The following is a 22,244-nucleotide window of genomic DNA, read 5'->3' on the forward strand; positions in this document are numbered from 1 at the left end:
AAATAAAGGTATTTTTGGTTAAAAAAATCAAAACAACAACAACAATGACAAATAAACTCAACGTGAAATTCTGCCCGCTTACTAAACTCACAAAACCCCTGACTCAGGCCAGAAGGGACAAGACCCTTCCAGCTTCAGGGGCTCAAGTCCTGCCAGTACCAATCCCATCACCAAGCACCTTGTCAGGTTGGGTGGGGCAGGCACCCACGATCTCTGCATCCTCAGCTGAGAAGTAGTCATTCTCCAGCAAGTTGTCCACCACACACTGAGTGTTACGGATGTGAGTGACCAGAAGTTCCCGGTTGATCTTCAACAAGTTGATGTAGGAGTCAGAACCAGCTGGGATGCTCTCACGGTGTTCCTGCGTTTCCATAGTTAAAGTAGCAAATAGCTACTTTTCCCACATTCATCGTTAGCTGCAGGTGTCTTCCTGGTACAAGGGCAATCAGGATTCAGGACCCTCAGGGTCCCCGACTATCAGTGCAGACTCTAAAGAGATAAAGGAAGTGATGAACAAAGCAAAAGCCCTGGAAGGGTTCCCCCAGCTGTCTCTCCCACGGGATTTCTTTACTTACAGCAGGACAGAGGCATGCTTATGACTTTTATCTGAGATGCATTCCAGGAAAAAAAAATATTTAATTTTTGGCTTGTGGGTTTTTAATAACTACTAGGGTACCGGAACAAAAGCACACACCTCTTGTTTAGCAAAGCCTCCTAATTTTTATTATCTTCTTTGAGAAAGCAAAAGTGTGCCTGAATTCTAGACTGTGATCGAGCTGGACAGGTATATGATCTTACATATCAAGGTTAACTGGGATGGGAGGTGTCTGCACCCTCCACCTGATGAGCACAGCAATCTTAGAACTGGGAACAGAGGAACTACAGGAGATGGTGAGATACAGAGTGCACAGAAAATGGCCCAAGGAAACAGCCTGCATGAGGACTCCCATGGTGACCAGAGCCAAGAAACCTGGGGACAACGATGTGTCATTACTGCCCCTTCTGTGTTGAGCCATAGACCTCTGCTGACCCTACTATCTTCATACCTTCAGCAAAGTCTGTTCTATACAAGCACCATGGGGAGGAAGGAGAAGCAATGGCCATGTGTGGACTGAGAGGACAGAGGGAACATGGGTTCTTAGGGTGAGGTGACCAGGAGAGGCATCTTTCTGGAATCCCTTGAAAACCTCATGAACATGATGAATTTTCAGTCTTGGTAGGAACAGGCACCCAAGTTATTTTAGCTGGGTATTAAAAATGAGTTCATCTGAGTTATCTCCAAATTGCATTGATTTGCTTTCTTGCAACAACAGCAAACTAAGATCATTGAGCTACGTCTTTGGTCATCCTTATATATGAAGAATGAATCAAAATCTTGGATGCAGAACGACCTTGAACTGACCACTTGGTCCTCTGCCCAGGTAGGAAAATCCATACATTTCACAGAAATAGTATAAAATTATTATTGTTGAGCTAAAAAAAGTTCATAGACCTTTGAACAGTGTTATTCATTTGTGTCTCATGAACCATGCCTGCTAACATTCAAGTTTAGTGGTTTTCAATTTTTTGTTTAACAAGTCATTTGTGAGTTTCTACGCTAATATAGTTCCATTTGTTTCTTTCTTTTTCTTTTTGGTACCAGGGATTGAACTCAAAGCACTCAACCACTGAGCCACATCCCCAGCCCTATTTTGTATTTTATTTAGAGACAGGGTCTCACTGAGTTGTTTAGTGCTTCACTTTTTGCTGAGGCTGGTTTTGAACTCCAATCCTCCTGCCTTAGCCTCCCAAGCCACTGGGATTACAGGCATGTACCGCCACGCCCAGCCTTCTTCTTATTTTACCTACCAAATTGCTAAGTCTTCATAAAGTCTCAGTTGTACCTCACATAATAACCTCCCTTTTTAAACCTGAGTGACTAAGCAAGTGACAATATAAAATAAAACTTTGAGCAACCGAAGAGCAAGAGATTCTTACCAAAATGAATTTAAAGGATGAGAATGATTTGTTACTATTCTACTAACAGCATGCTAACCTATTAGATGTGAATGCAGCCTTTTTTATTGTGGTCAATTCTGTGACCCACTTTTAAGAGCCACAGCTTTAGAAAATCAATTCCTTTGAGACATATCAACTGATAATATTAAATTTAAGTTAGTGGTTAATAATACCTTTTAAAATGTCTGGCATCATTCTGGGAAGAAAGTAAAAATATTTCACTTCTCACCTTAAAACTTCAATTTCTTTCTGGAATCTGCAAAATTGAAAAAGAAGAAAGGTGTTTTGAAAATGCTATTGTGCTGAATGGTGAAGGAATGAGTGAAATTGCTAATAAGATAGTTTTTAAACCCAAAACTCCAGGATCTGAGAGTACTTTCTCTACCATTTTCTTTCTGGACAGTTTTCCAAATGTCAATCATTGGGGCACTACGTCACTTGTTTTGTTGTTGTTGCCATAATTGAGTCCCACCTGTCCTTTACTTGCTTAACTTTTTGATTTCAATTAAGTTTTTAAGACTCTAATAGATTAGGTGCACATTTGTAATACTAGCAGCTGGGGAGGCTGTGGCAGGAGGATCGAGAGTTCAAAGCCAGCCTCAGCAACTTGGTGAGGCACTTAGCAACGCAGCAAGACCCTGTCTCTAAATAAAATATTTTAAAAAGGGCTAAGGATGTGGCTCAGTGGTTAAGCACCCCTGGGTTCAACCCTCAGTACCAAAAAGGAAAAAACCAAAACCAAAACCAAAAACCCTCTAATAGATTAATTTCAGGGCAGTTTTATGTTGCCATTAGAAACAGGAAAAAAATTACTTACAATAAAGTAAATAAATTCACCAGAAATAAAACAATGTAAGTATATTCCAGCTGGTGGTACTGAGTGGAGAGTCTAGGGGTGTGAGGCCCTTTCCTCTTGGAAGCATTGGAGAGATGTTAAAGACCTAGTAGCGCAGTGTTGAGACTTTTTCTTTAAGATGATGCCAACTGAGAAAGGAGTAGCTTCTCAGTTGACGATGCAGTTTTAGTGCCTTGCTCTCTTCTTTAGGGGGCTGGGAATGGGGGTGGCACACTTGCTTACCCCTCCCGTGCCCCTCCCTGCTTCTGTCTCTTCCATGATCCCACAGGAACAGTGACTTCTCTTCCTAGACTTTTCCTGTAATGACCACCTCGGACATCGCCGTCTCTCACCATTAAAGGTGGAAACATTCTCCCGATTTCTGGTCACCTAAACAAAACACTATGTCACAGGTTGGCCAGCTGGTGAGGAGGCTGTTCATATGGAATTTCCAGAGCCCTGGTTTGGGATTTAATCAGGGGGCTGTTAGCTCAATTCAGCAGGATGTGAGAAAGACAAAAAGAGGAACTCAGGACTGTCGGGTCAACAGGATCCAAAAGGAGACCAAATCCATACCATGCACACGGCAGGAAAATTCAGAGTCCATGGGCATCTGTAACTAGGAACACCAGGGAGTCAGGGATCTCCTGGCCCCGAGAGATCTTTTACTGTATTTGCTGGTAAAGGGTGAGTCCTTCTGAGAAAAGGCAAGGCAAGGCCAAGGTCAGGCCAGGGCCAGGTTTCTGGGAGTAGGACTTGCTCTGCTGGGTGGGGCTCTCTGGCCAGTGGTACAGGGCAGTGAGGTTGGCAGCTGGAGGGAGACCCTGGTGAGGCAACTCTAGGAAACAACCAAGGAGTGTGGGGCAGGAATCAAGGCAAAGAAAAGAAAGAAAGAAACAGTAGGAGGAAATCCATTAGCAATTGTGATTTTTTTTCATACCAAGAATTGAACCCACGGGTGTTTAACCACTGAGTCACATCCGCAGCCCTTTTCATTTTTATTTTGAGACTGGGTCTCACTAAGTTGCTTAGGACCTTGATAAATTGCCGAGGCTGGCCTCGAACTTGTGATCCTCCTGCCTCAGCCTCCCCAGGATTACAGCCATGTGTCACCCCACCCAACTAGTTGTGATTACTTTTGACTGATGGGATGACAGTGATTTACTTTGATTTTGGGAGGCATATTCCAAATTATCAAAAACAAAGAAAATACTTTGTAAGGGGAACTTGGAACCCTAGAATACAGAGAGGTCTCTGTCAACCAAAAGTTTGGGGACTGCAAGTGGGGTCAGGGGATTACCAGGGTTTTGCCGATGACGATTGTCAGAACTCAGCATCAGCACATGAGATGAGGTCAGGAGGACCTATCAGAGAAATGATTATCCTAGAAGGGAGAGCAACTGGGACTCAGGGGCCAAAACCAGCTTCCTGTTTCTGTCCCCTAATCACAGGGAGAAACCACAGACACACATATTCAATGTCACTTTCTAAATGGGGATTTACCCCAGCTTTTTTTTTTTCCTCTTTACTATTCTAGGGCACCCTGAGAGAAGGTGTTTTCCAGACATCTTTCTAGGTTTTAATAATTTTTTTTTCTGTTTTAATAACTTGTCCTCTTTTCTATAGTGACAACACCTGGTCACTGTAGAAAATGCGAAAATTTTGTAATGCATTCCGCTGTCATATATAAATTTAAAAAAAAAAAAAGAAAATGCGAGAAAAAAAAAAGAAAGAAAGAAAAAGAACAGGAAAAAAGGAGGAAAAGGCAGAAAAAAGTTTGGAGGAAAAAAATTGTCACCTGTCACCCACATGCAATAACCACTTAACATTTTGAAGCCTTTTCTTTCAGTTTTCACCTATTGTGATTTGTGGGCACATTGGGTTCTGGTGTGTTTCGATCGCTCCCTTACCTGTATCTCAGAGTTCTTTGGGAATGCCAGGGTCCCCTTTTGAAGCTGGTTTCTGGTCAACCCACCAGGCTTCCTGAAAGCAGAACGCTTCACCTTACCTGGCTTTCCTTTTATACAGATAAGAAGAACTTACAAGCCACGCTGCTGTGCCCCTGTGCAAGTCCCCGAACCCAAAAGAGGCTCAAAAGCGATGGCAGATGGCTGCACCTTCCCTGGCCTGACCCTGCCTGCCCGAACTGTGTAGCAAACCTGGGTGCTCGGCAGCCTCTACCAGCTGCCACGTCAGCCAACAGAGTTCTACCCTCCACCTGACCCGAGGAATGGCTGTCAGGGTGGGGAGCCGTGGAAATGCCTCCATGATGTTGCAGCCTCATGCATTCCTTCCACACAGATCCACTACACACTTGCTCACACTCATAGTCAGCCCGGCTCTGTGAGGGGCCCCAGCAGGCAGATGATCATTGCAAACACAGAGTAAGCGCTTTGGTTGGGGACTTGCATTGACCTAATGCTTTACATACGCTGCAAAAGGCAGGCTTAAATACATGGTCTCTGGAGTCCTTCTCTGGTGTTCAAACTTGATCATTAGCAAGTTAGAAGGAAGCACCTGCTGCATAGATCCATGGCGGAAAGGACTGGTTGCTAATAGTTATTTTCAGGTTACAGGGAACAGGACACACCAAAGTGATCTCATTCATGGGCTTTATCAGATGGCTCATTGTAAGGACCACCACCCATTAGCAAGTTAGCCAGCTTCTCTGAGCCTTGATTTCCTCAAAGTGAGAATCCCTGCCTCAAAGTGTTGCTGGAAGAATTGAGTTAGTGTGCACAAAATGTCTAGACCAGGGCTGCAGACAATAGACCTCAGTCATTTTCAAATCATTTGATCTTTTCTGTCATCTCCATCCTTACCACAACCGCAGGTGTCAGAGTCCAATGTTACCACTGCTTTACAAATGAGAAAACTGAGGTTAAGTGTCTTCATGTGGTTCACAGCTGGGCAGGGCAGACCACTCCAGAATGAAGAGTGAGTGCATAAATGGAACGAGAAATGCAGAGAGAGCCCATCTGGAGCTCTCTAGAGAGCTTCCTTGGGCTCCAGTCATGGGTGACCACAGAGGTGACTGCTCCATGGGAGCCCTCTGTAGTGGAATGTGACAGGTAGATGTGGTTAGAGCCCCTCTCCCTTAGGAAGTTTGAATTTGAGGCACACAGACACTGACCTAGAATAACTCAGACACATGAGTAACAGCCAAATGGTCTCCACAGCCACCAGGCATGGGAGCCCTTATTCCATGTGGCCTTTTAATAAACCCCATGAACAAATCTTCCCAGCATGCCCTTGTTCCTGCAGCCTATTAACACCAGCAAATATAGTCCTGTTTAGCAGGTAGCTTTGTCCTGTGCAAGATCATCCAGCAGTGCCTAGATGCAGAAGTCACCCTGCCTCGAGTGTGGCTATGACTCTTTACTCCCAGAACAAGCAGACACAATCTTCTCCCAAGACAGAATCTGGCCTCCATCCCAACTGATGAGGGCTGGGCAAGAGGAGAAATCTCAAGAAGTCATTTCCCATCATCTACACTGGCTCTATTATTTCACTCTTTGCCAAGACATCCAATTCTTGGAAATCATCATTCATTCTCTTTTAAACATATGTATTTCAAAATGAACAACACAGCCTTCTGCAAATTGGTGTTGCAATACCAGCAGATAAGATTCCAAACTTCTGAGTCCTGTTCAGGGAAACATAAAGAATGTAGCAGATGCTAACTTTGAGTTAAAACTCAAAAGATTACACAAATGAAAAAACAAAACAAAACAAAAAAAAAAAAAACCAGTGAGATCAATGTAGTCAGGCCATTCTGCAAGTATTTCTGCTGTGGAAACTTTCTGAAAATATATTGGAAACAAATAGAATTGCAAATAAAAGCAAGGCCAGCTTTGGAATCTGGCCCAGGTCTTCTCCCTGGTCACATCCCACTTCTCTCTTCTCAAGTTCTTTTCTTTCTTGAAATGCAAGTTCTCACACAGCTTTCTGCTCAGGAACCTGGGCAGCTCTAGGTAAAGGCTAATGCTTTTACGTACACAGAAACAGGCTTATGATAGAACGTTACTGACCATAGGCTATTTTTCACAGACTTCCCCACCCCTTCCTCGAGGATCAACATAGTGGTAGAAATATGCTGCTAGTTACATAGCCAAGGTGTTCCTCCTAGAGATCTGGATTACCACTCCCTACCTCCTTGCTTTGACCCATGACATGTGAGCAGAAGTGAAGGGAGGTGCTTTGGGTAGGCAGCTTGAGGTATTCACCATTCATCAACAGGCAACTCTTCTTTGGCACTATGGCCAACACCATGCAAGATGGTGGCTGCTCCATCAGCCCAAGGCCAAGTCCATAAATAACTCCAGTGAGTGGCACCCTTGCCAACTGGAGATGCATAGAGGGTGAGCGAGAAATAAGTGATGGTTGTTTGAGCTGCTGAGATTTTAAAATTATCTGTTACTGTGGTTCCTCCTTGCCCAATAATTTGACAGATACAATTTTATATAAGAAGAGCATTCTGGACGTGAAGAAACCAAGGCCCAAGATAGGGAGTGAGTTGTCTAAGGCCAGTGGGATTGGAAGCAGAGGAGGAACAGTTAAGATGTCTAGCTCAGGAAGCTCACCATAGTCCTCTCTCTCCCTCAGGAGACTGCAGTTTCTACAGGACAGAAACCCACTCCATTAAAGGAGGCATTTTGGCAATCACCTCGTCCTAAGGAAATCACCTCGACTCAAAGATCCTGCCCAGCTAGAAAAAAAAAAAAGCTCAGTGCTCATTAAACTAAACAATGGTTTATTAAAACCAAACACACATGGGCACAAGGCTCTTCCTGTGCACCTGGAAGTAAGTGAAAAGCTCCTCCTGGTTTGGGGAAATATCACAGTGAATCTGATGAGCTTGTTCTGAGTGTGAGCAGGAGTATTTTGTCTTTGATTTAGGAGAAGGTTATCAACTCATGGACTGGTTTGAAATAAGGAATCTAAAGTGAAAAATCAATAGCTGCAAAAATAGCACAGAGCAAAAGTCAACAAAGATGACTTTCAAGTAGGGTTTTTGTTTTTTTAACCCAAGGGCCTCAAAAAACACCATACCGAAGAAATGCTTCCTGATTACCAAGATGTTTTATTATTTCCCCTTCTTTTCCTGTAACACACGCTGCAAAACATTCTCAGCTCAGCTGCCTTCATGTACCATTCTCACCCCAAGTGGTGTTTCAATTTCGATTTCTTAGCAGCAGATGTGTGATACCAAATGGACTTTAGTCTTCCCCACTCCATACTTGCTCCCCATTCAAATGGTTACCCAGGGAACCACTACAAACACTGTCTCCCTTTCTGTTAAGAACACACCACCACTGGAGTCTAGCCATCAGAAACATCCACAGAAAACCCAGAACTTGCCATACTTGCCAAATAGGCTTCCAGATATTCTGTCCACCACAGTCCTGGAGGATTGAAAGAGATAATTGGTAGCATTTATTTATTCATTAAAATAAGTTATAACCATCATTTCCAGCCTACCCACCTTGGGTTCATAGTATCAGGATGACAGTATGTCATTAGGACATACTGGCCCCAGCAACTTGACAATAACCCCAAGCACAATTTGAATATATACCCATGAATGCTAAGGGTTGTAGCTGGATTCTCCTTGAGGAAATTGCTTCTCTCTGAACAACATTCATGCTGGTGAATTTAATACAAAACTATCTCCTGAGAGGAGTTTTGCAAATGATGAAGATAATCCACACTGAATCAGTTGACATGAACCCAGATATTCAGGGACAGGTGATCATGTGAATGACATGCCTCCATCATCCTTCAAGATGCCCAAGAGTGAAGCAAGAGGACTAACCCATCCCAAGAGCACTCCAACAGGAAGTTCATGCCCAGCCTGTTTTTATACACTATGCTAGAGCTATAGAGGGAACACATATGAATCCGTCAACTCAAACTGGGTCCTGCTTTCTCTGCAGCTTAATCCTCAAAAATCCACATGGCGGGGGGGGGGGGGGCATATCTTCTGTTTTCTTGTTTTGTTTTCAATTCATTAAGGAACTCAACCTGGAAAATGAGCTCAGTCTGGTACGCCTTTGCCACAGCAGGAAACTACAGGTGCATGAAGCTATAGTGACTACTGGACACTTTGAAGCTCCATTAACACTCATTTACTTTAAGGATCAGGAAGCACTTAGTCCCTCAGAACTTCAAAGCAGACAGAGGCCAGTCAATCTCTCGTAATATGCCTTCTCTCAGTTTCTCTCCCTTCTTCTTCCCCCTTCCCCTCTCCATCTCTCCTTCCCTCCATCTTCCTCTCATGAGAAAGCACCGTATAATCTGAACCCCAGACACACAGACACTGTCATTCTGCCCACAAAGGAAGGAATGCAGACACAGTCAACGTAAGCACTCAGGGTGGGACCGTGATGAAATACAGAACGTCCCTTCGCAGCTGCCTGGACCTTCAGAGAAGCCAAGCAGCTGCCTTGCATTCTCCAGTCAAGTAGCTCTTTTCTCTGGTCAAGAAACCCTGTTCACAGTGCATGGAGGGCCAGCCCCTCCATTCTGCTGGGCTCCCAGAGTGGACTGGAATGCTGACCCACTCGCCCATTTTAGAGATGCAGAAACTGAGGCCCTCAGCAGCACAGAAAGTTATCTGGATCAACCAAAACTAGAATCCAGGTCTCCTGGCACCAAGGCAATTGCTTGTTTTGCTTACTTGTGGCTAGGGTATCCCCCTTAGCAGGTAAGAGTTTGCCATCTCCCAGTGGGGACTGACACCTGTCAGAATGGGAAAAGGGCAGTGGTCCCACTTCACCCTGTCCCTCCTTTACAGAAAGGGTGTACTTTATCCCACCTCTCTCAGAGGAGGTGGTACTTTCTTTCCTACATTGATTATTCTTTCTGATCAATTGATTGTGGCAGGGAAGGGCAAAGACCCTAATCACTAATTGTGTGACTTGGGCAAATAACACTACCCTTTTGTGCTTGCAATTTCTTATCTGCAAAACACAGATAATAAGAGCACCTACCTCATAGGATCACCATGAGGATGCGATGAATTGATACATCTTCCTGGTTTAGATCAGTCCTGGGCACACAGTGACCCGGAAAATCTGCCCCGGGAATCTTTGAGGCTCAGCATTTGACTCTAAGGAATGGCGTCTATGTGCTTAGTTATTGTATCTCTAGCACAGGTAGGATGCTAGAGAAAAACCATCGAATGAATGGATCTGGCCCAATTCACTGCCTACAGCCAGCCAGTGCTTCATCATGCTCACTGAAGAATATATGCATTTCCATGGTTCACGATCCCCCTTAGGGAATGCCAACTGCTAAGTTTATTTGTATAAGTTCCCATTTGTAGGACCACCAGCCTTTCCTGTTGCTCTAAGCCTTTCATATTAGCTACTACCTTAAAAAGGTGAATCAGAGCCTAGCTCTCGGTTTCCAAAGAATTATCAGTACAGTTGCTGGCTGCTTAAATACCCACTGCTTAGTAATTAGCCTCTCCCTGCAGTGCCTTACCGGGTTGGTTGGCAACTGTGGATTGACCTTTTCCTGGTTTGGTCCAGGCTTTGAAAAACAAGAGTTTCAAAAACATCATCTGTGGGGATCATCTGTGAGGGTCCAGTGAATAAAAACATCTTGATAAGGACAACTGATAGCAAATAAGAGTCTTTAATCAGAAGCCCAGGTCCTGGAACTCAGCAAAGGCTTAAGTGCTTATGCAGAAGAAAGCACTACACCAAGGGCAGATCTGGAAGCCCGAGGACATCTGGAGGTGGCGTTTAGGACGGACACAGAAAGTGTCTGGGCTTCTCCAGTGAAAAGCAGTTCACAGGAACAAAATGTATTAGTCACCACAGAAGCTTGAGTTGGAACTTGGCTGTGAGCAAATAAACATTGCTGACTGCTAGCCAACGTGCTTAGCTGAAGACTTGTATTACCCCATTTGAGCATGTTACTTCAGCCAGCCAGCGTCTGGGACACAGATCTATCAGACCTCAGCCAGACTACCTGGCGTTTATGTGCATTGGCCCTGAGTGGCAATCAGACATTGAGATTTTGACAGAACCACAAACCATGGACCGTTCTCCATGGAGCCCACTCAGCCTGGGCCAGGGCTGCTTACTGAGAGAGCTCCAAGCTTATGGAGAAGACCCAGTGACCAGCCAAGACCCACTGAGGGAGGAGGAGCGGTCCATGCAGATGCCAGAAGCAAGCTAGCATGCTCTGGTAGGCGCTTGGCCCTGTATAGAGGAACCTTTTCCAGTCACCAGAGCTTTAAATAAAGAATGTCCTTCTTCCAAACCCCACACCTCCAAGAATATGCAAATTCAACTGCTGGTAGTTGAATTTTAATTTTTCAACCTATAGTGTAATTTGAAGTTTCAAAAGTGATAGAGTGGGGCCCGTGGCACACGCCTGAAATCCCAGGGGCTCTGAATGTTGAGGCAGGAGGATCACAAGTTCAAAGCCAGCCTCAGCAATTTAGCGAGGCCCTAAGCAACTTAGTGAGACCCTGTCTGTAAATAAAATATTTTAAAAAGGGCTGGGGATATGGCTCGGTGTTTAAGCACCCCTGGATTCAATCCCTGGTGCCAAAAAATAAAAAATAAAAAGGTGATAGGGTGAGTAAAGCATCCCTTTCAGGAATTCTGGGAGGCAGAATAGATGTCTGAAAACCTTCCGTGGATGTCCCTTCCCCCGGGGGTTCCTGGCATTTTGTGTTCACAAAGGCTGACACCTGACCCCACTTCCCCAACTCCCCCCCACTTCACCCTTTGGAGTCTTTTGTTTCTGCTTCCAGAAGCCTAGAAGGATTAGAAGCCACCAGACCATCCCCTGAGGCTCCTGATGAAGAATGCGGGGGTACTTAGGAGGACCCCACCCATTCAAGCTCATCTGACCCAGAAAACTCTAGAGCAGGCGCTGTGGGCTGGGCACATCTGGCTCCAAATCCTGGTTCCACCCTCTTTCACTTTATCCTGAGCCTTGGTTCCTTTGTCTAGAAATTGAAAAGTGCCATGTCTCTTTCCAGAATTGTTTCACACTTGAACACAAGGTCTACAAAGCTTCAGAGGTAGGGGTAGCTATGGTCTGAACACGTGTCCTCCAGAAAGTCTGTGTTGGAAACATAACCCTCAACGTCATGTGCTTTCTTTTCTGCTTTTTTCCTTTTTTCATGCTGGGGACTGAACTCCAGGCCTCACACATGCCAGGCAGGTGCTCTACCCCTCGGCTACACCTAGCACAGTCATATGGTAATGGTATTTGGAGGTGGGAACTTCTGGAGACAACAGGGTCTGGGGACTCTGTCCTCATGATGGGTTAATCCATTCATAGATTAAAGCACTAATAGATTCATGGAGGTTAAAGTTTGCATCCTAAATGTCCCCCAAAGGCCTGTATACTAAAAAGTCTTGGCTGCTAGCTAGCCTGTGGCACCAGGGGGTGACTTCACTTTTTAGAGGTGAGGCCTCCTCAGAGGAAGTTAGGTCACTGGGGGTGTGTCCTTGAAGGGAAACTGGCACCTTAAACCCTTCCTTTCTCTCTTTGCTTCTCAGTTGCCATGAGGTGAGCAGTTTCCTCCATGATGCCCCCTGCCATGATGTTCTGTCTCTCCATAGGCCCAAAGGAAACAGGGCTGAGTGACCATGAACTAAAACCTCTGAAACTATGAGTCAAAATAAACATTTCCTCCTTTTAAGTTGATCTCTCAGGTATTTTGTCAGTGGTGGAAATCTAACACAGCAGGTTGGCAGGGGAATGTGTTAGTTATCACTAGCGTTGGTCTGTTATACAAGCCGGTAGAGTGGGCTCTTGTGAGCTCCCTCTCCTCCCCACTGCAAAGTGCCCACCAGCAAGCAGACCTGCACCAGGTGAGGTTCCTTGACCTCAGACTCCCAGCCTCTGAAGTGTAAGAGGTAAATTTCTTCAGTTATAGCGACAGAAAACAGACTAATTAATTATCTGTTAATTACCTTTTCTGGACAGATTAATGATAGGGAAAAAAAGTGGACGGGGCGGAGGGGGGCATTCTTCAACAGTTTCTCACTCACTGAACATTAGAAAAAAAATCTTGACTCCTTACCCAGCCTCTTACCCAGACACTCTGCTTGGCCTGAGCTTGGTTCATTCTCTAGTTATTCTCTGTGCTTCCAGGCTCAGGCCTCACAGGCGGTCCTCTCTGTTCCCCCACACACCCAATCCTGGGAGACCTCTGGTCTTCAAGCATACTCTTCCTTGCATCTGCATCTTTGGTGCAGCCCCAAGTCCAAGTTGAAGAGGCTAGTTTCTGGAGAAGCAACTCCAGACTCTCCTGAACCTGGCACAGCTCTGATCTTTTGTAGCACAGCAGGCTGTAGTTTCCACTTAAAGCCTTACTGAAACAGAGTCCCTTTAACATTAAAAACAACTTTAAAATTAAAAGCAACTTTCTGGGTGTGGTGGAACATACCTATATTCCCAGGGACTTGGGAGGCTGAGGTAGGAGGAGAGTGTTTGAGGCCAGCCTCAGCCACTTAGTGAGACCCTCAGCAACTAAGTGAAACCCTGACTCAAAATGAAAAATTTAAAAAAGGGCAGTGGATGTAACTCAGTGGTAAAGGGTATCTGGGTTCAATCCCCAGTACCAAAGTAAATAAATAAAAGCTATTTCTTCCTAACAGCTTCTCCCCATCTGGAGTTTCTTCTTGCTGAGAATGGAAACTAGAAGCTACCAAGCTACCCCCTAGTGGGGGTGTTAGGGGAGAAATGAATTACAACATGTTCCATAGCCTCATGGAATGTACATGTTTATTTCCTGCCTTTTGTCCTACTGTTCACACACCCCTGAGTCTCTAGAAAAGGGGAACTGGAGACCAAAATGTTCTCCTATATCTTCCTCAAGGCCAATTTTGCATAAATCTGTTTTCCTTCATCAACCTTTGCCTCCCAAAATATAGTGGAACCTTCTATTCCCAGTAACATTACCACAACTGATGACTAAATATTTTCTTGTATGCCCCCCACCACCACCTATGGATGGAAATTCTGTGTTCCCCATAGTTCCTATGCTGAGGTCCTAATCCCCAAGTCCTTGGAGGTGGGGCTTCACAAAGATGTAGATGCATCTTTGATGAAGTCCTGAGGGTGAAGCCCTCTTGACTAATGTCTTTATAAGAAGAGACATGAGGAAGATCTCTTGCTTTCTGTTTCTCTTTCTCTGCCACAGGAAGACCCAGCAATAAGGAGGCCATCTGCAAGCCAGGGTGGGTTTACCTGTATACCTGAATGTGCTGCACCCAACATTCATGCCCTCAGCCTCCAGGACTGTAGGAAATTAAGGTCTGTTGTTGAAGCCACCGATCCATGGCGATTTGTGATAAAGACAGCCTCCAGTCACCTGCCAACTCCATTTGGCCTGAGACTGGGTCTGTGTCATTCACTGCTGCATCCCACGTATTTAGTCGACTTCGGGTCCTGGCAGGACCGCCTGATAATATTGATTGAATGGATGTATTGAAGAACTGAAGCCCCAAAGAGCCAGTAGGAACCAGGAATTACAAATAGCTTTCTAATCCTCTTCAACACCAGGCTGGGGAGCCAGCAAAATGCTTCACCCCGCAGGGAAAGCCCGAAATTGTCACCTCCTTCACAGAAATGCTAAAGTATCCATCACTTGCTCAGTTGAGAATTTGCTTTTCTGGGATCCCAAGCTCCATGGACATAGGCCCCTGGGAAGACGGTGAGATTTTAAGAAGAAGAGAAAGCCACTGGAGTAAGGGAAGGTAAGAGATTTCAGTAAAAGGGGTATAATTAGAAGAGCCACCCGTAATTTGTGATGGAATTCTATTTTAGAATTGGAGACCAAAATGTTCTCCTATATCTTCCTCAAGGCCAATTTTGCAAAAATCAATTTTGCACCTGAATCCCATCCTTGGATGTCTGGGACTGTTTTCTGTGCTCCTAAATATCCCCATACCTGTCTGGGTAAAGGTATGCATTGCTGTACCTTTACACAGGCTAACAATCTCAGTGCACACAGATGGCACTTATTGCAAAACAAACACAATAATTCATCCTAATAGCATCAGTCAGTATCAATATCAGGGGCTTCTGTTTTTCTTTTCTTTTTTCTTTCTTTTTTTTTTTAGCTGATATTAGGTAGCACACTCTAAGAAATGGTTGAGGTTTACAAGTTACCCGAGTGGGCAGAAGGAGGAGACCCCCACGGTACTACATAATCAGCCATTTCTTTGGAAGCTGGGGCCCTCTGTCCAGAAACAGGGCTCTAGGCAGAACAGGTGCTCTCCCACCAGTTAATTAGGTGGTGGCCAGGGCAGGTGGGTGGGACCAGCAGAGGCTAAGCCCTGCTCACTGTGCAATTGGGGCAGAGGTTAAAAACAAGGGCCCTCTGGGACTGTGGTTGTGGCTCAATGGTAGAGTACTCGCCCGTCATGTGTGAAGCACTGGGTTTGATCCTCAGCACCACAAACAAATAAATAAATAAGATGAAGGTATTGTGTCCATCTCCAACTAAAAATAAATTTAAAAAAAAAATAACAGGGGCCCTACCTACTTCAAGTCCTGGGAACAGCATTTATTCTCTGTCAACTTTGAGCTACTTAACCTAATAAAGCCTCAGTGGTTTCATCTGTAAAATGGAGGGAATGATAAATACTGGGTAAAATTGTTGGAAAGATTTAATGAGCTAAAAACCCAAATTAAAAGCTCTAAAGCCTTACTGGTATGCAGGAAGTCAATGTAAGTGTCTGCTATTATTATTTGGGGTCTATTAAATCAGCTGCATCATCATTTCATTTAATAAAATTAAGTCTCAGACCAGTCTTTCCAGACAGATGAGTTATCCCCATTTTGTACCAAAAGCTGAGGGTAGTGGGGATCAAGTACTTTATTCAAAGTCACACCAGTAGCTGATGGCAAAACCAGCACAGAAAACCAAAGCAGCTGTCATAGTTATCATCACCATCACAATCACCAGTTCTTAAGAGCTAACTCCTGGTTTTGGAGCTTCACATAGTTTAGTCATCAATACTCAAGCACCTGGTAAGAAAGGAGTCACTATAAAAGTGGACAGAGAGTTGGGGAGATTAAAGATCTTGGCCAAGGTCACGCAGTTAGTTAAGAAACAAGGTAAGGAAGGGATCCTTGTTCTGGCTCTAAAACCCACTTAAATCCTGTCTGCCTGGCATTTGTTATAGATCTCATATCTCCACTTGAAATCACCAACATGGCTGGTTTCATGTTCAGTGAACACTGGTCTTGTTAAGCGGGGTCAGGAATGGCCTTCTCAGTGAAGGGGCCTGTGGTCCTATATTATAAAGACTTAGGATACCACCCCCCACACACACACAAAAAAAGAAGCCTAGCTTTCCAAATAGTTCCTTGCAGAAGGTTTGGTCCAAGATCATAGAAAGAAATTTGGGAATGTATTCAAATGAAGCATGGTCATTCCTGTCATTAGACCTTTAATATTTAGGAATAAGAGCAATGTGTGATATTCTCCCAAGTACATCATCATCTCTCTCACCAAGTAAGGAGTCTCCTCAGCCAGATGTGACTGCCCTCTCCAGTTGCATGTGGATCTGGAAATACCCAGTCACTACTTCCTCCCAGTTCCTCTGGCCCTAACTTATATCGTGGTGATGAGACAACAAAAAAGGGACATCAATATTCTCAAACATACAAGGGGTGTTTGTTTAATAAAATAATTTTAATAAAACTCACAGGGATAAATTTTCATGTTTTGTTAAAATATTAATCTACCAGAACCTGGTGCTAATCTGGTACTCAATTAATTGGTAATGACCTGGTTCCTTATCTTGACCTATTTAATATCCCTTTAATCTATATATATGTTTCTAATTTAAAGTAAAATTACTTCTCAGCTAAACAAATTCCAAAGTGGTGGCTTACTAGAGAGTAGCCTATTGATTGTAATGACATAAAATCACCTTGCTGGCTGCATAGAAGCCATACCTTCTCGGGGAACTCTGCTCCATCAAAGGACCAAGAAAAGATGCCCTAAGAGTAACAGCATCCCCAGCTGGCTCCAGAGGTTGGGGGGAAGGCAAAGGGAAAGGTGGTGGAGAACTTGCGTTGGCCACCTCTGTGTAGCCATCTGCCTAGCTTGGTGTGTGACAGTTCCAGAAAAAACTCAAGTTGAAATAAGAATCTGTTGCAGGGCCTGACCTAGGACCCTCATGGAGGAATGCTTATCTTGCTCATTGTGCAGCAGGGAAGTCCTAACACAGAACAATAGAACGCTATGTTTTGGGACAGAGTGCTGTCAGAACACTGGCAAGAGCCATTTCCTTGCTCCTTTGACAAGAAGTTATTCTCCGGTTGGTGCAAGGTCAGCCTAGTAGCAGTTCCTGAACTCTTGGTGTCTGGACTTTTGTAAGATGATACGTTGTGTATCACCTCTGGCCTATCGTGAATGTTATATGTAAATTGGCACATACCCACTATAAAAGCTATTTTTTAAATATTTTGTTTATTTAGTTGTAGTTAGACCCAATACCTTTATTTTATTTTTTATGTGTTGCTGAGGATTGAACCCAGGGCCTTGCATGTGCTAGGCAAGCACTCTATTGCTGAGCCACAACCCCAGCCCATTATAAAAGATATTTTTGCTGTGCAATAAAGCAGACTCTGTTCTCCAAAACCATCTCAGGAGGGGTTTCTCAGTGCTCTTAAGCTCCCCACAGTTGATGCTGGAAGGGCAGGCCCCTCAGCAAGAATCCAAGCCAGGATATCTTGCTTCAACAAACTTTCTAGCACTGGGTAAAATCCATCAATTCACTGAAATGGCAGCAGCTACACAGCACTTCCCACAAGAGTCAAATTTGGAAAGAACACTTATCCTCAACAAATACTCCTTCCCACCCCTGGACTGCAGATAGAACCCAGGGACTCTACCACTGAGCTACAGCCCCAGCCATTTTCATTTTTTTAAATTTATTTATTCTAATTAGGTATATATGACAACAGAATGCATTTTGATTCATTGTACACAACTGCAGCACAATTTTTCATTTCTCTGGTTGTACACAATGTAGCGTCGCACATTGTGATGCATGTAAAGAGGGTAATGATGTCCATCTCATTCCACCATCTTTCCTGCCCCCATGCCTATTGTTTATTTTGAGACTGGGTCTAGCTAAGTTTCCCAGGCTGGCGTCAAACTTGTGATCCTTCCAAGTCACTAGGATTACAGGCCTGTGCTCCCATGCCAGAACTCAGTGAGCATTTGATGCAATGAAGAAGAGTGTTCCCAGAAACAAGTTCAGATCTATAGATGACTGAAAGAAGATCCTTTGTGTGACATGCAATTGACTTCCCCATGATATCAAAAAAAAAAAAAAAAAAAAACCAAAAACACCAGGGCCTGGAAACTTGCAAAATACCTATAGCTTCTGCATGACAAAAATTCAGCACAAGTAGAAATTTTAGTTAATTTCATCTTGCCTAACTCTCCACTCCCCCAAAAAAAGAATTGTAGAAGAAACTGGTAACTTGAACTTCAAATCCTAGGTTTGTATATTAGATTTTTAACAAATAGTGAACTTTTTTTTTGATAAAAGATAAGGCCCTGGTATCTTGTTTAAGCTAATATCAGTGATCACACAGACACTATAAACCTTACTCTTCATACCTCTATGACTCCACTGTTTATATTTGTAAAGTCTAATCAGTGCTGCTGCTATTGCTATCAAAGTGACTGTCACATCACACTGAGGGGTGAAAGTTTTGGCTGGGGTGCAGGCATCAGCAGCTATAGGATTTGGGCTTCATGATCTAGACTTCTGATTGTCTTTGGTCATCAAAGAAAGAGTCACTACCCCTAGGCCAAGAGTCAGGAGCAAAACAGGAACATGATCTGAGATGGCAGCCCACAGGAGATACACATGTATGCCACAGGAGTCTGCTGACAGCCCCCACTGGAGGCCATTTGGGGATGTAGGAGGCAGTGGGGTGTGGGAAGACTCAAGATTCAGGACAACTTTCTTTTGTGAAGAAATTTATTTCTATCACATGGAATAAACCTGTAGTCTAGAGCCATTAATAAGCCCTCTTGGTGATTGTGGTAGAGTGCTAGTAGTCTGAGGACCCAGACCTCAAAGACCTGAGGAGGAAGATACCCTGGATCCCTCCCCTAAGCAGGGCAGCAGGGCGGGAGAAGAGCAGGATCAGCTTTTTTTGGTGGTTGCGGGGTACTGGGAATTGAACTCAGGGGCATTTAACCACTGAGCCACATCCTTTTTTTTTTTGTATTTTATTTAGAAACAGGATCTCACTGAGTTGCTTAGGGCCTTGCTAAGTTGCTGAGGCTGGCTTTGAACTCACAATCCTCCTGCCTTAGTCTCCCAAGCCTCTGGGATGACAGGGGTATGCCACCAGGCCCAGCAGAAATAAAACTTTGAAGGAGACACCTTCTGGACCAACACTATCATAAAATAAAATAAACACTTGTTGGACACAAGTTACCACTACTGTGACTAGTAACTACCAATGACAGTGTACCTGCCATGTGTCCTGCCTGATGTTTGATATACATCATGTCACTAAAAGATGTTAGCCTCTGGAGAGAGCTCCTACTTTACTCTTATTCCATAGGTAATCGAACATGGGCTCAGAGAGGTCTAGTAACTTGCCAAAGGTCAGAGATCACAGAAATGTCAGAATCAGAATTTGAACTTAGGGTTAGTGGGCTCCAAAGCTTGAACATTCCTCCATTCCCTCTTTTCTTGCAAGAAAGACCCCTCTTCTACCTTTTTACTGTGGTTTTAAATCTACCTTTCTTACCTGCCCAGCACATCTGGGGAGCTGCCTGACCCTTGTCCAAGGGCTCTGCTTCCCCATGTTACAGCTATCTGCCCCAGGTGAGGACAGAGAATCCACTTCTAACTTCTGAGGCAGAGAATTATTCTCCAATTGTGACAGGCAAATCTTAACTGAGAGCTTTCAAGGGAAGACCAACCCCACCCTCAGACAAGTACACCTCTGGTTTCACCCTTAGGGCCTAAGGTGTTGAAGTTTCAAGGGTGCACTTGGCTTCCCAAGACTAAAAAAACCAGCAATCCAGGCATTTCACAGACTGCAGAACCAAAAGGGCATCATTAATCATTCTTATCATTCTGTGTTCCGTGTAACAAAAGACTGCTCACTTGAAGCAATTTTTCATATGATATTCAGGGACCCTGCCAAGCATTGTCTCATTTCCTAATTTTGTTGCCAGATGAACACTTAGGGAAGTCCTACCTCAGATTCAGGGCCAAACAGGGCACTGGAAGGAGCCAGCGTATCTGATGGCTGGACTCTAGGAAGGCCCCCATCAGCCCTCCCAACTTCTCTTGGAAGCCACCCTTGGGTCCCCTGGTCCTAACTCCGGTGCACACTGGAGTCACCCAGGGAGCTTTTCAACAATACAGACACCTAGGTCCCACTTAGAGATTCTGACTGCATTGATCTAGGGTGTGGCCTGGGTATCTGGATGTTTAAAATGCCCCCCAGGTGACTCTAAATTGCCCGCAGTACAGAGAAGGCCAGCTAGACCACAGCTGGATAAACATTTCCACTGACGCCTCAGTGCCGTTTCTGAACTTTGGCGGCATTTCTCCAACTCCTGGTTTTCTCTACCTCGTCCACCCGAGCTCTTCCAGAGCACTGTTGTGTTCCACCCGCAAGCAGATCTCGCCTCCCTGCGCCTCCTCGCCTGCGGCGCCTCAGACCCCAACACACGTCTCTTCGCGCGATCGCTTAAGACTTACTTGGCCAAGTTTGCAGAACCGGCAGCGGCTGCAGGCAAGATCGAGCGCCAGCTGCGCCGGGAGCGCAGTGGCCGCCGGAGCGCGGAGGCCCGGAGAGCGCCGCGCCGGCAGCAGCGCAAGGGCAGAGCAGGCACCGCCGCCTCGCGGTCCCGGAACGGGAACTGGTCGGGACGGCTGCTGCGGCCGCGCCCCTCTGGCGGCGCCGGGAGTCTGGCGGGCTCCTGCGGGAGGCCGAGGCCGGGTGGGGGCGGGCCAGGGTGGACTGGCGCTGAAACCCGAGGGGCGCCCGTGCGGGAAGACACGCGGCCCCGCGCCACCGCGCCACCGCACAGGTGCGAGTGGACAGGCCTCAGAGTTCGCCGAGGGGTGACAAGCTGGGAACTCGTCGTGACAGCTTGGCCACAGCCTCTGGGAGCCAAGACCCGCCCCCTAAAGAGCAACCAGAGTCAATGTCTGGACGTAACGGGGAGCTCTGGTTAAAATGGCACGTGTGCTCCACCTGGATGAAAACTCGTTCAAAGTAATCAAATTTGCAGCTGAGCATAGACTTTGATTTAGACTTTTAAAAAAAAAAAAATCTTAGTTTTTCTTCTTGTGTGTCCTTAAGCTTGTTACTAACAATGCATATTTAATATTCTTTTCATTTCCTGTCTGAGTTGTAAAGGAATTTTTAACATGCTAATAACTTTGCCTGATATTTTTAAACACGTTATCGATGTCATAAATGTTGTCACTTATTCACACTAAAGAAGTGCATTCGATCATGTGACCACGTATACTTAGGCATATTAAAATTTCCAAACAAAGGCTGCCTTCTGAGAAAAGGAGAGCAGGATCTTAAGTCAAAAGTGAAACTTCACAAACACAAGGGGGTAAAACACGCAAACTTGCAAGTACAAAAATGAAGTCTAGATTTTAATTCCTCCACCTTATCCTTATATGAGCCTCTCGTGGGAAAAAAACAAAAACCAAAAAACTTCCTCTAGGATTCTGAACTGTATCTTTTATGTGTTTTAACCTGTCATTTAATATTTTCTAATCTGGTTTCTCCTGCTGCATTCTGAGTAACTTCAAGTCTTTCAAATGTTATTTTGTAGATGTTTGAATTTTTATCGTATGTTTGTTTTGTAATACTAGGGATTAAACCCGGGGCTTAGCTTTACTCCTCACCCCCAGCCCTATTTATTTTATTTTAAGATAAGGTGTGGATTTGCAATCCTCCTGCCTCAGCCTTCAGAGCAGCCGGATTATAGGCATACACTGGCTTGGATTGGTTTTTAAACTATGTGTGGTAGATTAAATAGTGACCCCAACCCCCTATCATGATATCAATCCTAAACCTGGAACATGTGAATATGGCAAAGGGGAACTGAAGTTGCAGTTAATTAAAGTTGCAAGAATTAAAGTTACTAATCAGCTGACTTTGAGATTGGGAAATTATGCTGGATTATTGAGATGGGCCCACTATAATCCCAAGGGTCCACCTAAATGGAAGAAGGAGGCCAATAAGGATCAGAAAAATAGCAGCCTGAGAAGGAACTGGCCAACACTGCTGGCTTTGAAGATAAAGAAAAGGAACTGTGAGCCAAGAACTGCTGTTCTGCTGACACTTTGATTTTAACCCAGGAGACATATTTTGAAAAGCTGACTTTCAGAACCATAAGATAATA

General features: G+C 44.7%; 1 protein-coding gene across 3 annotated transcripts in view; it reads right to left on the bottom strand.

Annotated features, from left to right (window-relative positions):
- The window catches only part of Nod1 (nucleotide binding oligomerization domain containing 1), a 53,041-nt gene extending 32,112 nt beyond the window's left edge, over window positions 1–20,929 (bottom strand). The window contains exons 1-3 of one of the 3 annotated variants that reach the window (XM_077795992.1): window positions 20,575–20,929; window positions 2,228–2,254; window positions 179–489 (exon numbers count right to left, since the gene is read on the bottom strand). In XM_077795992.1, coding sequence (XP_077652118.1) covers window positions 179–373 — 195 coding nt within the window. In that variant the 5' untranslated portion in view covers window positions 374–489; window positions 2,228–2,254; window positions 20,575–20,929. Of the gene's footprint in view, window positions 1–178; window positions 490–2,171; window positions 2,255–20,574 lie in introns of all 3 variants that reach the window. The other 2 variants (XM_077795991.1, XM_026401536.2) reach the window with 2 other exon arrangements.
- Between the last annotated feature and the right edge of the window lie 1,315 nt (window positions 20,930–22,244).

This window comes from Urocitellus parryii, chromosome 3 (assembly GCF_045843805.1).
Source record: "Urocitellus parryii isolate mUroPar1 chromosome 3, mUroPar1.hap1, whole genome shotgun sequence".
In the NCBI taxonomy this organism is placed as follows: Eukaryota; Metazoa; Chordata; class Mammalia; order Rodentia; family Sciuridae; genus Urocitellus; species Urocitellus parryii.